Source organism: Echinops telfairi, unplaced genomic scaffold (assembly GCF_000313985.2).
Source record: "Echinops telfairi isolate 266 unplaced genomic scaffold, ASM31398v2 ScPeMD7_7400;HRSCAF=8409, whole genome shotgun sequence".
In the NCBI taxonomy this organism is placed as follows: domain Eukaryota; kingdom Metazoa; phylum Chordata; class Mammalia; order Afrosoricida; family Tenrecidae; genus Echinops; species Echinops telfairi.
Window position 1 is genome coordinate 6,341,650 of NW_022111300.1, and position 14,477 is coordinate 6,356,126.

At 36.8% G+C, this 14,477-nt stretch overlaps 1 protein-coding gene across 1 annotated transcript in view; it reads left to right on the forward strand.

Moving 5' to 3' along the window:
• Positions 1–14,477, forward strand: part of THOC1 (THO complex 1) — a 59,201-nt gene that overhangs the window by 35,002 nt on the left and 9,722 nt on the right. Inside the window, exons 12-17 of the mRNA XM_045296218.1 lie at positions 8,256–8,356; positions 9,635–9,701; positions 9,899–9,949; positions 10,033–10,103; positions 10,674–10,769; positions 11,262–11,327. Coding sequence (XP_045152153.1) covers positions 8,256–8,356; positions 9,635–9,701; positions 9,899–9,949; positions 10,033–10,103; positions 10,674–10,769; positions 11,262–11,327 — 452 coding nt within the window. The remainder of the gene's footprint in view (positions 1–8,255; positions 8,357–9,634; positions 9,702–9,898; positions 9,950–10,032; positions 10,104–10,673; positions 10,770–11,261; positions 11,328–14,477) is intronic.

The following is a 14,477-nucleotide window of genomic DNA, read 5'->3' on the forward strand; positions in this document are numbered from 1 at the left end:
TGCGTCTTCCATGTGGGCTTTGTTGCTTCTGAGCTAGATGGCTGCTTGTTTACCTTCAAGCCTTTAAGACGGCAGACGTTATAGCTTTTGATAGCCAGGCACCATCAGCTTTCTTCGCCACATTTGCTTATGTACCCATTTGTCTTCAGTGATTGTATCATGGAGGTGAGCACACAATGATATGATTTTTTTGTTCTTTGATGCCTGATAACTGATCCCTTCGATACCTCGTGATCACACAGGCTGGCTTCACCTTTTTTTTAATAACAGTTTTATTGGCAGTTTCCATATCATATAATTCAATAGCTCAGCCATTTATCATATCAAGGAGAATTGTGCAATCATTAGCATATCAATTTTAGAACATCCCCCAACCCCATGGTTAAACCACCTTGAAAACAAGTTGTGCAAGTCAGTTCTAGTGCTCCCTCCCCTCTTCGGTTTTCATTCCCGACATCCCCTTTCCTTCCATATCCCCAGCCTCCCTTCTGCATCCCTTATCCACTCTTCTATCAGTGATGATCACTATGCATCCATTCCTCCTGTGTTCACTTTTCTTCATTGTTCCCTCTTACACAACATCCTTATTTTAAATTTACATGAGTATAAGAAACCTTGTATGCTTTTTGTATTTTCCTGGTATATTTCCAGTGTTTGCTGCTTAATAGCTAAGTGAAAATATTTATAATGAGTTACATTGGGATCAAACATAAAGAACAATCCTGAGGGTAGTACAAAGCAGGTGGTGTTTTTGTTTTGTTGTACACAGTGTGAGGCCAGGTAGACAAGAGAGACAAATTCAGTGACACTCCTTCATGTGTCAGAAAGCTTTCTATTAAGTAATAATAACGGTAAGTTGGATACTAGTCCATAAATACCTCTTCAGACTCCTGGAAACCATGCACAGTGATGCAGAACAGCACTGGCTGGTGCCAAGTTCAGTGGATCCAATGGTGGTAGCGCTATGATAGCAGGAAGGCGAAGGCAGAGAAGAGAGGGAGGAAATTCCCAGGATTCTCCTTATGAGAAGCCACACCTACCAGGAGGTGCCATCAGGCTGTGGCCTGATTGACAGGCTTTTATATCTTCAAGCTGACAACAAAAATTATTTAACTCCCACAGTTGCTGTGAATGAGAACTAACTCGGTGGCACCTAAATGCCACCACCACCACTGATGGCATGAAAAGTGGTTCCCAACCTTCCTCATGCCACGACTTTCATACAGTTCCTCCTGTGGTGGTGACCTCCAGCCAGACAATTATTGCGTTGCCACTTCTTCACTGTAATTTTGGTACTGTTAGGAATCATAATGTAAATCGTAATGTGTTTCCCTGATGGTCTTAGGCGACTCTTGTGAAAGCGTCGTTCGGCCCCCAAAGGGGTTGCGACCCACAGGTTGTGAACTACTGTTTGACAAGGTTTGCTCCTTCACTGAATGAAGCGTTCCTACATTGATATAATACCTTGCCCAGTGCTTTAAATCCACTAAATTCTGTATAGCTACATCCCATTTAAGTATTAGGGGACCTCAAAAAGTTGATAGTTAAGATTCCATTATCTTTTAATTCCATTTTTCCTCAACCTTTTAATTTGGTACTATGTCTCAATTTCTAGATGCAGATTTGGCAAATACAGACAAACTCTGGTTTTTAGGGATATCACAGTATGGGAGCTAGCTCAGGTGACATGTAAAGGTAGGTAGGGTTATTTGGACCCTAGTTCTCCCACCTGCTGCGCAGGGATGGTAGGTATATGAAAGTGTACTTGTCATTATAAATCCCATTAGTAGAGCATTTAATCCTGTCTGATGGGACTCTTACCCAGAGCGCATTGTATTTTGCCTACAAGTATTTGTCATCCTTTTTTTTAGTCAGGTTGTGGTCCATAGAGGGAAAACATAACCTCCAGCCAGTGATGTGGCAACTACCAGTAGGCATAGGTTCTACAAATAAATGATCAGACTTCTTCCTTCCTGTTTTTTTTTTCTTTTAAAAATCATTTTATTGGGAGCTCGTACAACTCTTATCACAATCCGTACATCCATCCATTGTGTCAAGAACATTTCAGACCTACCTTCCTTAAAGATAGATGTTTCCCCTAGAAACAAAGAGAGTGCAATTTATAAGAATCGTGCTTTTTTTTCTTTTTTAATTGCCTAAGGTATAATTAGGGCATAATTAAGAAGCCCTGAAGGCTCTGTGAGTTTGGCATTGGTCTTCTTACCAAAAGGTCAGTGGTTCAAACCCACCAGCCACTCCCAGGGAGAAAGAGAAAGCTCTCTTGTGCCTGTAAAGATTTACAGTCTCAGAAACCCTAAGGAACAATTCTATTCTGATGTGGGGTTAAGAGTTGGAATCTGGTTAATGGCAGTGGGTTTGGTTTGAAGGTGTGATTGCAAACACTAATTTCAGCAATACACTTCCATTGTTGCTATAGCAAAATAGTCCAGGAATAGCAGTTGTTAAGTATACTGCGGAGAGTCTATTTTTTCTTGTTTTTGTTAGTGGTACATGGAGAACTGCCAGTTCCTTATGAGTAATCTTGGGTGGTACTCAGAAGTTTTAAGGGAGGATTTACCTCTAACTTAGCATCCCAATTACAATGCTCTGGGGTATAAGGATTCCTCCTTTGACACTATGAAGCATGTAAAAGCAGAATTATTATTTCAGTACCAAGATGTACTGTTTTACAGTCAAATCCTACTTCCAGCAACCCTTATGAGCAGAGTAGCATTGTCCCTGTGGGCTTTCTGAGGACGCCGCCTGCCACATCTTTCTCTCAAAGGATGGCTGGTGGGTTCAAACGGGTGACCTCTTGATTAGCAGCCAGTTTCCAGAGGTTGCTTTCTAAATTTAGAGCCTAATTTTGGAAGATAAATTCTGAAAGGGTTAACCAAAGAGACTAGTCAGATATGAGCAGCAAGGCAAATGAGAATTAATTACCCAGCTTTGCTATGTCAGAATACTGTAAATTAGTAATAGCGATTTCAAAAGGACAATTAAGTTTAGCTTCTCTAGAAAATAAAGCTCTCATCTTTTTTACAGCACTGCATGGTCCTAATTAATACAAAGGAATAATTGGATCAGTATATTTATAAATGTTAACATGTTTGAGAAGAAAATGTTCTCTAATCAAGCCAATAATTACTATTTCCCATATAAAGAGCAAAGAGCATTTTACTATCTTTGAGGATACTCTGTATACCCAGAGACATAGCCTTGTTTCTCTGTTATACAGATTCCTTTCACTGTTACACACGTTTATTCACTATAAATATACTTAGTTGTATGTATTTTTATATCAAATAAATATATTGAATGGCAGTCATTAAAGTTTTAAACTGGTTTTAAAATAATTTTAGGAAACATCTTTAATATGTGTACCAGTAATTGATTATAACATGTTCGTTTTTTGAATTAGAACAAGTGTGTTCATATATAGTTAAAGATATTTGGGCCAAAAAACACACATTATGTAGTGGCTACATAGGTTTGGGTTTTCTGTACCTAAATTTCAATTTCTTTAAGAAAATAAAAATTATTAAAACTTTCCCAGGTACTAAACACTGTCTGTTTAAAGCCTGTATTTATGTTTATATGCTTATAATTATTAGAATACATGATACTGATATTGTTTTAGAAGTTCCATTTAATTTAGCCATTTGAAGAAAAAAGAAGTCTTGCATTTATGGAAGGTCTATGTTGGACTCTTTGTTGACACTCTTTTACACTGAAGTGAGATGAAGGGAAAGGTAGTAATGCTAGCTTTTTAAAACCTGAAGCTCGTAAAACAAAAAACAAAGAGCTTATGTTTTACCTTGATAGGAGCATAAGGTGAGATGGGATAAAAAATTAAATTTCTGGGAGTGATTTTATTGAGTAAGTATTATAGTGGAATTATCCTTACAGACATTAGTATAGAAGGATTCTTAAAACTTTTTAACTTGTGATATCATCTCTCAGTTACCTTGTAGCTTAAGGAATGGGGTGAGAGCTGAAGTTTCCTTCCTTTCAGTGGGCATGCGTCTGTCTTTCCACTCAGCAGGAACACTGAAACCCTGACACTGAAAGTAAATGTCCCATTTTCTTAAGAACTTTTTTTCGGGTGGTAAGACTATATACATTTGTGATTTAGATATTTTTGCACAACTGTTTGTTTATATATTTTCTTCTCAGAAATTAAACATTTTATAACTTAGTTAAAGTTTATAATTTGTAATTATAATTTTATAATTGAGATATACCTATATGAAAGTACCAGTTCCAGGTGGAAAGCTACTTATAGTTTATTACTCCAAATCCTAATTTAGAATCTAATATATTGATGACAATTAAAATCATAAATCCTAGTTCTCGCTTTAAGAACATGTTGAGTATGGAACCTGTTTGTTTTTTCTGGTCTAGGTTGAAAATGGGTACATTGAAAGCATTTAGTCAGGTTTTCACTTCCTGATTTGTCTCAGGAGGTTTTTACTGTGTTGATGACAAATTAGATTTTCATTGAGTTGGGTTTTTTTTAGTGTATATTTTTAAATATTTTGTGTTAAAGTGACAAAAATGGAAGACTTCGTACTTCATTTTTATTTCAACCAGCATATTGTTTATATGTATAATTGATTAACTAACAGGCCATGAAGCTGACTGAAAAGAATAGCATGAACCTTTTTAGCTAGAATAATAGGAAGGTAGAGCATGAGGGAAAAGTTAACAATAAAGAGCCCTTTGTTCAAGGAACAAAGACAACAAAGACATATCTTACCTATAACATGATGTAAATGATGTATTTTTAGAATAACTAAAGGAAAGTAGCATTAGAAAACATGTATGACATAGAGCATATCGGTTACCACTTGGTCCTGTAATTAAATAGCACTTCAAGGAAACATCTTTAGATCTTGTTTCCCTAAGAATAATATGAAGCAATTAACTTTAATGATCACAAACAGACCCTTCCCACTCTCTGATTCAGTGTGTTTCGACTCATGTTTTCAATCCATTGTTTCTATCAAGAAAAATTGTCTCTCTAGTAGAAACAAAGAAATGGGGTAAAAAGAACTTAATGCCTAAGATAGATGAAGAATTGTTATAGAGCAACTAGCCACTTTATAACTTCAGATCTCCACTCTAAGCATAACATGGATCAGACTCTAATGTGCCTCAGAATCTGTATACCTCCTATTTCGCGACTTCCTACTTACTCTCCAACTTCAGGTTGGTTTCTGTTGTTTATAGCAGAGATGGCCACCACCTCCAGGAAGCTGTGCTAGAATTACCTCGGCAAATGGGTGTGTGGACAGTGGTCCCTCTCACTGATCAGCAAATACTAGAAAACCTGGCGTGGAAACTTAAGTGTCGTCAGCATTCAAGTAGAGATGTATAATGGTTAGTGAGCTGTACAGTTGTAGTTTAGGAGGGAAATCTAGGTTGAAAATTCAGATTTGGGGTTTACCAGCTTATAAATGGAATTGAAGTCGTGGAGCATCTGAAGTCAGCCAGGAGGAGAGACTATAGGGAGAGAAAGCATCAGACCAAGTCCTGAAGAAAAGGAACAGTTAGAGGACAGACGTGGAGGGAGCGAAGGTGACTGAAGCGTGGCCACAACAGTAGTGGAGAAAACTTAGAGAAGTGCAACCTCAGGGAATGAAGTACAACGAATGAGATGAGGACCACAAAGTGTTCACTGGGCTGAAGAAGTAAATCATTGGTTCGCTTGGCAAAAACCCTGTTAGTGTTTTGGTGTATAAGAAAGCCTATAATTGCAGCAGCTTGAGCAGTCAGTTGGAAACTACAGACATAGCTATTCTTTCCAGAAGCTTTGCTGTTACAGGAGGGTAAAGTGAGGATGTAGATCCCTTGAAGTTATTTAATACTCGTGGAAAGGAGCTGGGAAAGAAGAGGTGAAAGACAGGAGAGTTAATTTGTGGAGCTTCGTTCTGAGGGAGATAGGAACATCCAAATGGCCCCGAGGCATAAAGATGTGGCTGAAGAACACAAGCACGTGCATCTAGCTGATGCACAGGTTTGAAAAATACAAAAACTGATCTCATTTCCATCAAGTTGATTCCCAGTTACAGCAACCCTGTAGGACAGGGTAGAATTGCCCTTGTGAGTTTCTGAGACTGTAACGGCAGGAATTGAAAACCTCATCTTTCTCCCTTTGAGTGGGCTGGTGATTTCAAACTGCTCACCTTGTAGTTAGCAGCCCAACTCATAACCACTACATCACCAGGGCTTCAGGTGTGCCTTTTTGGGGGCAAAGAAATTAAAATACTTACACTTTAATGCATTTTTCTCCTCACTGAAGGCAGAGGTAGTTATTTACTAAGTGAGTAAGGGTTTTATATAGGGTTTTTGATACAAGGGGGAAAAGTTTGAAATACTTGCTATGGAGAAGAAAGAATCGCAGTGAAAAATAAAGACATTGTTGGCTAGAGACAGGAAAGATCATTCCATCGGAGACAACATAGCAGTATGCGGCCACCTGCATCATTCTGTGAGGCTTTGTTGTAAGTCTTCCCTGCAGCATAGATTGGAGGCTCTTCTGTGTTGACACGGAGACGGTGAATAACAGTTGGTTTTAACCAACTGTTGCAGTGTTGCCCAATAGATGTGACAGAAGTATGGGATGAGTATGTTGAGGAAATTGCAGGGAAATGGCTGAAGAGATGGATTGTGTGTTTAGACTGACTATAGATGGTATGCTATAGCCGACCAGCCAAATCTACTGCTTGTTGTTTGTTGTAGAGTTTTTGTTTCACTGCCTGTTTTTACAGCCCGTGGCTTCTTATACTTATAGTGTGAGCACTTACATAATATCCTTGGTTTTGCCTCTTGACCCACAAAGCCTGAGGTATTCATGGTCTGATGCTTAAGAAAATATTTTCTGATCTAAAGTTTTCTTACCAAGACCAAAAGAAGATTATAATCAAGAAAGTTAATAGGCCAAAAATAGAAGGTTCAAGAGACCTAAAGTCTCAGTATGATCCAGATATTCCATATATTGAAAGCACCTGAAGTGGTAGCCCTGAAAGAATAGGTTATACGATTTGAATTAAAATTTTCCACGTTCGAGTAATTTAAATAGATGACAAGGTATATAGTTTGTGGCCCTTCAAGTACATGGCGAAATTAGAGATGATGTCAAGATTCTGGATTCAAGGTCAAGGAATGGAGGCTAAGCAGGGTCAATGATGTCAATTTGGGTAAGGCATGCTATTCAAATTAGCCACTTTGGGATGAGATAAATACTTATGTAATCTGATAGCAGATCAAATATTCAGTCCCTAATGCTGAGGGATAACAACTGGAGGGCCAGATATATATATGTAGGTACAGATATCGATATATAATGGGAAGACATGTGGCTGGTGCCCACAGGCAGCAGTGTGAGAAAGGAATGCCTGTGACTGTCAGACTGTAAGTGGGCAAAATCTTACTGACCTTGGGACATTGAGGCAGAAACCAAATTTCAAGGCTCTGTGGTGTCTTCCTGTTTATTCATTTACAGGAAGTAGACTTGCCAGGTGGTTCAGTCTTAAAGGTAGACCCATCATGAGTTTGTTGATTGAGAGATCAGCTTTCCTTTCAGAGCTTATATGGGCTTAGTCAGAGAAAGACTTGCTCATCACTGGAAATTATTCTCATAGAAAGTCCACCAAGACTGCAGGCAACAAAGTCATCATGAATACCCCTCAAATCTTTTCTACTTCAAAGTCTTTAAACTTAAAATTACTATCCAATTTTCTCTAAAACCTGGGGAGGGGGGTGGGTTTAATTCACAGATTATTCTTTACCTCTAATTCCTTTTCATTCATTTATTACTGAGCACCAATTCTGTTGTAGGCATTTTGTAGTGTTGCAAAAATGAATGACACCTCTTAATACTGTTTATATCTATGTGAACCTATTTTTGTTCATTATTTCTTTATATGTAAGAAAGTAGTAGCCACATTATTCTTTGTTTATATTTCTAGCATGATTTATCCTCATCTAGGACTACAGATATAATACTGTACCCACCAGCATAAATTTCTCACAGTGTATTATGGTCATTAGTCCACATTAAAAGCCTCTGCTGCTTTGTCTGTGGGTGTGTGCACTCATGAAGCCCACAGGCCGTGAGAGCTCAAGTGTTTTGGATTTTGTTTTTAATTGAATTGGATTCTTCCATATCTGTAATAGCATAGCCTGTACCTATAACCACAGCTTAACTTGTTTTTTGTCTATGTGTATGTGTTTTCTTGTTTCTTGAGTAGTTGATGGATTTACAGCTGAGTGACAGTAACTTTCGTCGACACATCCTGTTGCAGTACCTCATTTTATTCCAATATCTCAAAGGGCAGGTCAAATTCAAAAGGTAAGTGAAAATGAGCAGTAAATGATTGATACATACTCAGGAATGAGTGCTGTTGTGTTTCATATGTTGATCCCAAGATAGGAAAAAGGACTACATCTGTAGACCACATCTTTCGCAGAAAACATAGCTAATTAGGGACTCTTGTTAAAAATAATAGATGCACAAACGAGTTTCCATTTCTTCTGGGTATCACAGCACTCAACCAGAATCTTCTTGATGTCCCCACCGGTAGGGGGCACAGGCCGTCTCCCCTTGTCGCTCTCCATAGTGAAGTAGACCTCTTTGCTACTTAGTGGTATTTAGTTGTGTAAAGCACATGGCTTTACAGCCTGCTTGTTGTGAATTCCAGTTTTATCCCCCGTACCAGCAGTTCAGCTCTTCCAGACTTGTAATGACACACTGAGCACCCAAACATGTTAGTTGTGGTCCTCTTGTGTGTGTTAGTAGTTCAGTACAGGAGAGTGTACTGACCAAGGACTTGGATGTCAAAACTAGGTTTTAATACAAGCTCTGTGCTCTTGGGCTCACTGAATTACTTTAAATACGTACACACAGCTGTTTAGGACCTTAAGTGAATAATCCTTAGAAAGTGCTCCACTTTGGGCTCATAGTAATCCATTAATATTGATTGGATGGCCATAAAGCACCTACTACATAGTGTGAATTTAGTAATGGAGCAGTTCTCCTCTAACAACACATGGGGGCCTCCATGAGTCAGAATCCACTCGGCAGAAACAGGTTTGATTTCAGTTTTATTAGTAACTTAGTTTTGCATTCAGCCTTTACTGTAATTTTTGTGGTTTTGTTTTTCATTGTATTCTGAATATAGCATGCTTGTCTATAATGTATAGGAATATAATCTTTTGCCTGGGCTACCCCTTTCCCCCTATCTTGTCGTCATTTCTTTTCCCTTGAGGATGAAGTATTAGAATTTTTCCTTCTAATTTTGTCATATGTGACTGTTCTTGTCTTGGTAATTTTTGTCACTGTACAGTATGGCTAATTTATTTGTTAAATTCCTTGTGCTTTTTTTTTTTTTTTTTTGATCATTTTATTGGGGGCTTTACAATCTTGTTACAATCCATACATCAATTGTATCTGACATATTAGTACATATATTCTATCGTTCTTTTCTAAACATTTACTTTCCATTGAGCCCTTGGGATCAGGTCCTCTTTTTTTTTTTTTTTTTGCCTTGTGCTTTTTAAAGGCAGTGTATTAACCTTAAAATTGAACATGCATTGCTAAAACTGAAACGTGCCTTTATTTGTTTCCTAGTTCAAACTATGTCTTAACTGATGAGCAATCACTCTGGATTGAAGATACTACAAAATCAGTCTATCAAGTAAGTTCAACATGCGACAACCCATGATTGAAAAAAATGGAAATTTAGAATTTTCTTTGTTTCAGCCCCAAATAGGAAAATAAGGATAAAGTTAAGCTCAGGTACAAGACCACAGACACTTCTTGGTTCTCTGCCTGCAAACCACTCCTATGATGCAGAAAGTTGTTGAAAGCTTAGTATATTCTTTCTAATCACAGCTACTATCTGAAACCCCTCCCGATGGAGAAAGATTTTCAAAGATGGTAGAGGTATGTTTTAGATTACATTTTTCTTATTACCAATTAGAATTTCAAGTACTTCTATGCAAATATAATTTCTTTGTTTTTCACAGCATATATTAAACACTGAAGAAAACTGGAACTCATGGAAAAATGAAGGCTGTCCCAGTTTTGTGAAAGAAAGGTAAACATTAGTCATCACAAGAAGCATGAAGATATTTCAAAATATAATTTGTCATGTTTTTACATTATGTATAATACATATATAGTTCATAAAAAAGTAAGTTGAACTTTTTAAGAATGTAACCATTTAGATTACTTCAGTTTGAATTTTTGTACTTCAAATATATTTCCATTCAATTCCCAGAACAAACTGATGTATTTTTAATTGTGGGAAAGTTTGCATATATTGACTTCTTACAGTTTGCCCCATTTTATGATATTTTGTCTTATGGATGGCTGTTCTGTCGTAATATAGGAACATTAGTATATGAAACTGGTCCGGTCACGTTCACTTCATAGGCACCACGTACAACAGTAGAACTGCCCTAAGGAGTTCCCACGGCTGTCATCTTTTTGGAAATAAGACTGAGGCAGGTCTTCCTCCCACAGGATGAGCAGTCTGCCACTGAACCACCAGGACTCGTTTGTCTTCCTTAGGGATAAGCCGAGGGCCAATGTTCTCTCCCATTGCACACTCCCATCTCTGCTCTCCTGTAGGCCCCAATAATAATGTGTGTCTTGTGTGCCATAGGTCATCAGATTCCAGGCCGGCAAGAGTTCTACGGAAAAGAACAGCCCCGGAAGACTTTCTAGGGAAAGGACCCAACAGAAAAATTCACATGGGAAAGTAAGTCAACTTTGTAGCCTATAAGGGATGATATTAGTTATTTTAATATTTCGAAGATGTTTATAGGACCGCTCCCCTATTTCACATCCAAACAAAAGATGAATGTGTATTTTATATGTGCATAGATGACTGAAGCAAACCAACCCTATTGATAGATATCATGTACATTCATTGAACTTAATTACAAGCAGTCCGCTTCCTGAACCCATGGCTCTAGGGCATGTCGTGTCTGTGCCACCAATAGATCCCTGTTATGTAAAGGGGTCTTCTGGTTGTATCAAAGTACCACAGTCCTTGGGTTTATTTCCTCTCAGTGTGCTTGAATATTTTTAGTAATTGAATTCTTAAAATTGTGTAGGAGAAAAAGAGAGCCCATAATATCACCACCCCCAAACTAGGGTTTGTGTTGTTATTTTTCTTTGTATTTTAAGGCATACAAGGATAGTGACCGACCATAAATACTTATTTACTTTTTGTCTGCCTCTTTTGTAGTGAGGAGCTAACAAGGCTTTGGAATCTCTGTCCTGATAATATGGAAGCTTGTAAATCAGACACAAGGCAAGTTTAAAGTATCTTGTTGCTGTTTATTTCCTGCCCAAAGTGTTTTGCCTATCTTGTTCACATGGAACAATCACCAAAGTGTAGTCATTAATAAAAATAGTGGACTAGCCTCAAGTAAAGAAATAACTAATGGGTTAAAGATTTTATTATTAATTAATCACCCAGAAAGCAAATCAGGAGTGTCACGAGTGAGAAATTTCTTAAAATAGCAAATATTAATCTGACAGCAGACTTCCAGAACAAGAGAAGAAGCCATTTGACCATGGAGGGGTATCTTTAAACTCATAAGGGAAAGTATCAAACCAGAATTCTGCAACAAGTTAAATTATCAGTCATGTGTGATTAAAAATTAAAGTCTTCGCCCACCCTCAGCATAAAACTGAGACTTTACCATCAACTAACAGACCAGGGGTAGAAGGGGAGGGGCGAGGCAGAAGTAGATCACCAAATTTCTTCTCAGATAATCTGAGTGTACTGAAACAATTGACCATCAGAAGCCAAGTGTATTAGCCCTCTGCACCACCCAGGGACTCTTTATCAAGCACAATCCTCTCTAAACCAACTGTTTAATAGAAGGAAATTGAACTCTGAAAAAGGGATTGCTACATAAAAGCCTTGTTAAACATTAATAAGCATTATCAAGAATTCCATAATAATTTGATAAGGTCAGTAAGTAATTGAAACTAAGTAAAACAATAAAATTAGTAATTAGAAGGTTACTTAAAAAGACAGAACCAACATGTCGGCCAAAAGTGATATGTGAAAGGAAAGAGTGAGCAAAATTAAAGAATAGAAATAATAAAAAAATCAAGTATGCTTTCTGAATATGTAAAAGAAATAGAGTATACTCAGTGTATATACATAATCAAGCAACCAAATAGAAGGTGCTGGAGGAAAGCACAACATAAATTAAAAAATAAGCAATAACAATCAACTGTAAATGAATACTTTCATTAGAAATTAGCATTATATAAGAGTAAACCAAAATTATTGCTATAAACTCATAGAAGCCTTTAATGAAAAAAATAACAAAATATGAAGCTATTGTTCTTCAACATCATTTTCATCTAGGTATATACCTTTCGGAAGACAGTGTTTCCATCTCTAACCTTTCCCCAAGGAATTCTTTGTTCTTGTATTGACACCACCTCAAAACAACAAGTTGGGAATCCTCTAGTGATTCAAAACATGTTCCTTTTCAATATTTTTGGAGAGCTAACAAAAAATTGTGAAGAGGCAAGATCAAGGCGATAGGGTGAATGGGTAAGATTTCCCAATGAAATTCTCATTCTTACGGGCCAATCCTTGCTATCTTCAAAGAATGAACCAGGCTCATTGTTGTGGGAAAAATTCCTTGATCCAACTCTGCTGGCCTTTTCCTCATCAATACTTTTCAGTTTTCTACAGATTTTATAAATCCCTGTGAGGTTCCTGTGTCCTTGAAGAAAGTCTATCAAGATGACCCCTTTGGAATTCCAAAAAATAGTCACAACAAAGCTGACCTCTCTGCCTTGAATTTCATTTAGCCAAAAGAACCCTTCAGAAGCTGTGCTTTTGATTGAACCTTTTTTTCATTTTTAAAAGCATCCTGATGAGACTAAGACAAGTGTGTCACTGAGATATTCTGTCTGCAGTGGGCCACTGCTCACAGAGACTTGTTTAAACTTGTGTGTTTGGAATAAACTGGTATATTTATGAACTGGAACCCTAAGTAGCATTACATTTGACTTACTGTAGTGTTTTAAAAACTCATCTATATATTTAAAGGAAACACCTGAAAAGTAAGAATATGGGAAGATTAAAAATGAAGGATGGAAAAAGATGCAACAGTTGTGTTGATGTTAGAAGAATCTTAAATCAAAAAGCATCATTAAAAATAAAGGCAACCATGCATAATGAAAGAGATAAAGAAATGCACCAGAAACATACAGACTTTTAAAAAATGTTTATTTCCTAAAAATATCTCAAAAATTTGACAGTTAAAATAATTTACTAATCCGCAGTCTACTAAAAGTTTGATATTTATCTTAATATTTATAAAATAAAGACAAAACTTAGAAGATTTGAACAAACTTGGTCTAGTGATAGTTCATTAAATTGTACACCATTAGCAAAAACTTATAAAAATTTAAAACATGTTGAAACTTCAAAACATTTGTGGAAAAATGTGACAAACTTTTTAGGTTCCCTCATTTCTTTAAATTCTTGGTTGAAGGAGAAAATCATAATAGAAATTAGAAAATAGAGTAAGTTACAAGTGAAAATTTTAGAAAAATATTCCAACATTTGGACACAGAACATACAGCATTAATGTTTTGTTTTGTTCTTTAAAAGTCCAGTGTTCAAAGAAGACCGTTGTAAACTAAAAGTAGAAAGTTGAAATAAAATTAGAGTTCTGTAAAATAGAAAATAAGTAGGGGAGGATCAGTAAGACTACATTTTCGGTCTGGATTTTTTTCGAGGAGGAATTGTGGTTTTATGTTAAGACTACAGAAACTTTAGGCAAGATTAATATGGGGTGGGGGTGGGGGGAGATAAAAGGAAATTAAATTCCTGCCAATTCAAAGAAAGTAAATACAATAGAAAAAAAATAAGGCAAAGGGGAAAAAAATTCAGAAGTAGCAACCTTTGTATACCTAGGAAAAAAGATTCTTGCTGATACATATAAAGAGCTCTGGTGGTATAGTGGTTACATGTTGGGCTGGGATCTGAGTGGTCTGCAGTTCAAAAACCACCAGTTTTCTACTCCTGTAAACAGTTACAGTCTCAGCAACCCAGAGTGTCCGCACTGAGTCAGCATTGATTCAATGGCATTTATTTGAGTCGAGTTGTTGAGTACGTATAAAAACCACAGCACAATTGCATAATTCCTTTTAATGTCTTTAAATCATTGAATTGTATGGTCTTCATATTATATATATATACATTTTCTAGTGAACAGATTCAGCAACTTAAAAATACAACATTTTTGTAAGAATTGTGGTTAAAAATAATTTACCAGTCCTGCTCATGCAACTCTGTAAATTAATAGTCACTTTGGAAGACAAATTGACAATATCTGAAAAGTAAGGATGTTTATATTCTAAAACCTATTTTATCTTTTGGGTGACTATTGTAAATAGCATTGTTTCCTTGATTCCCGCCCCC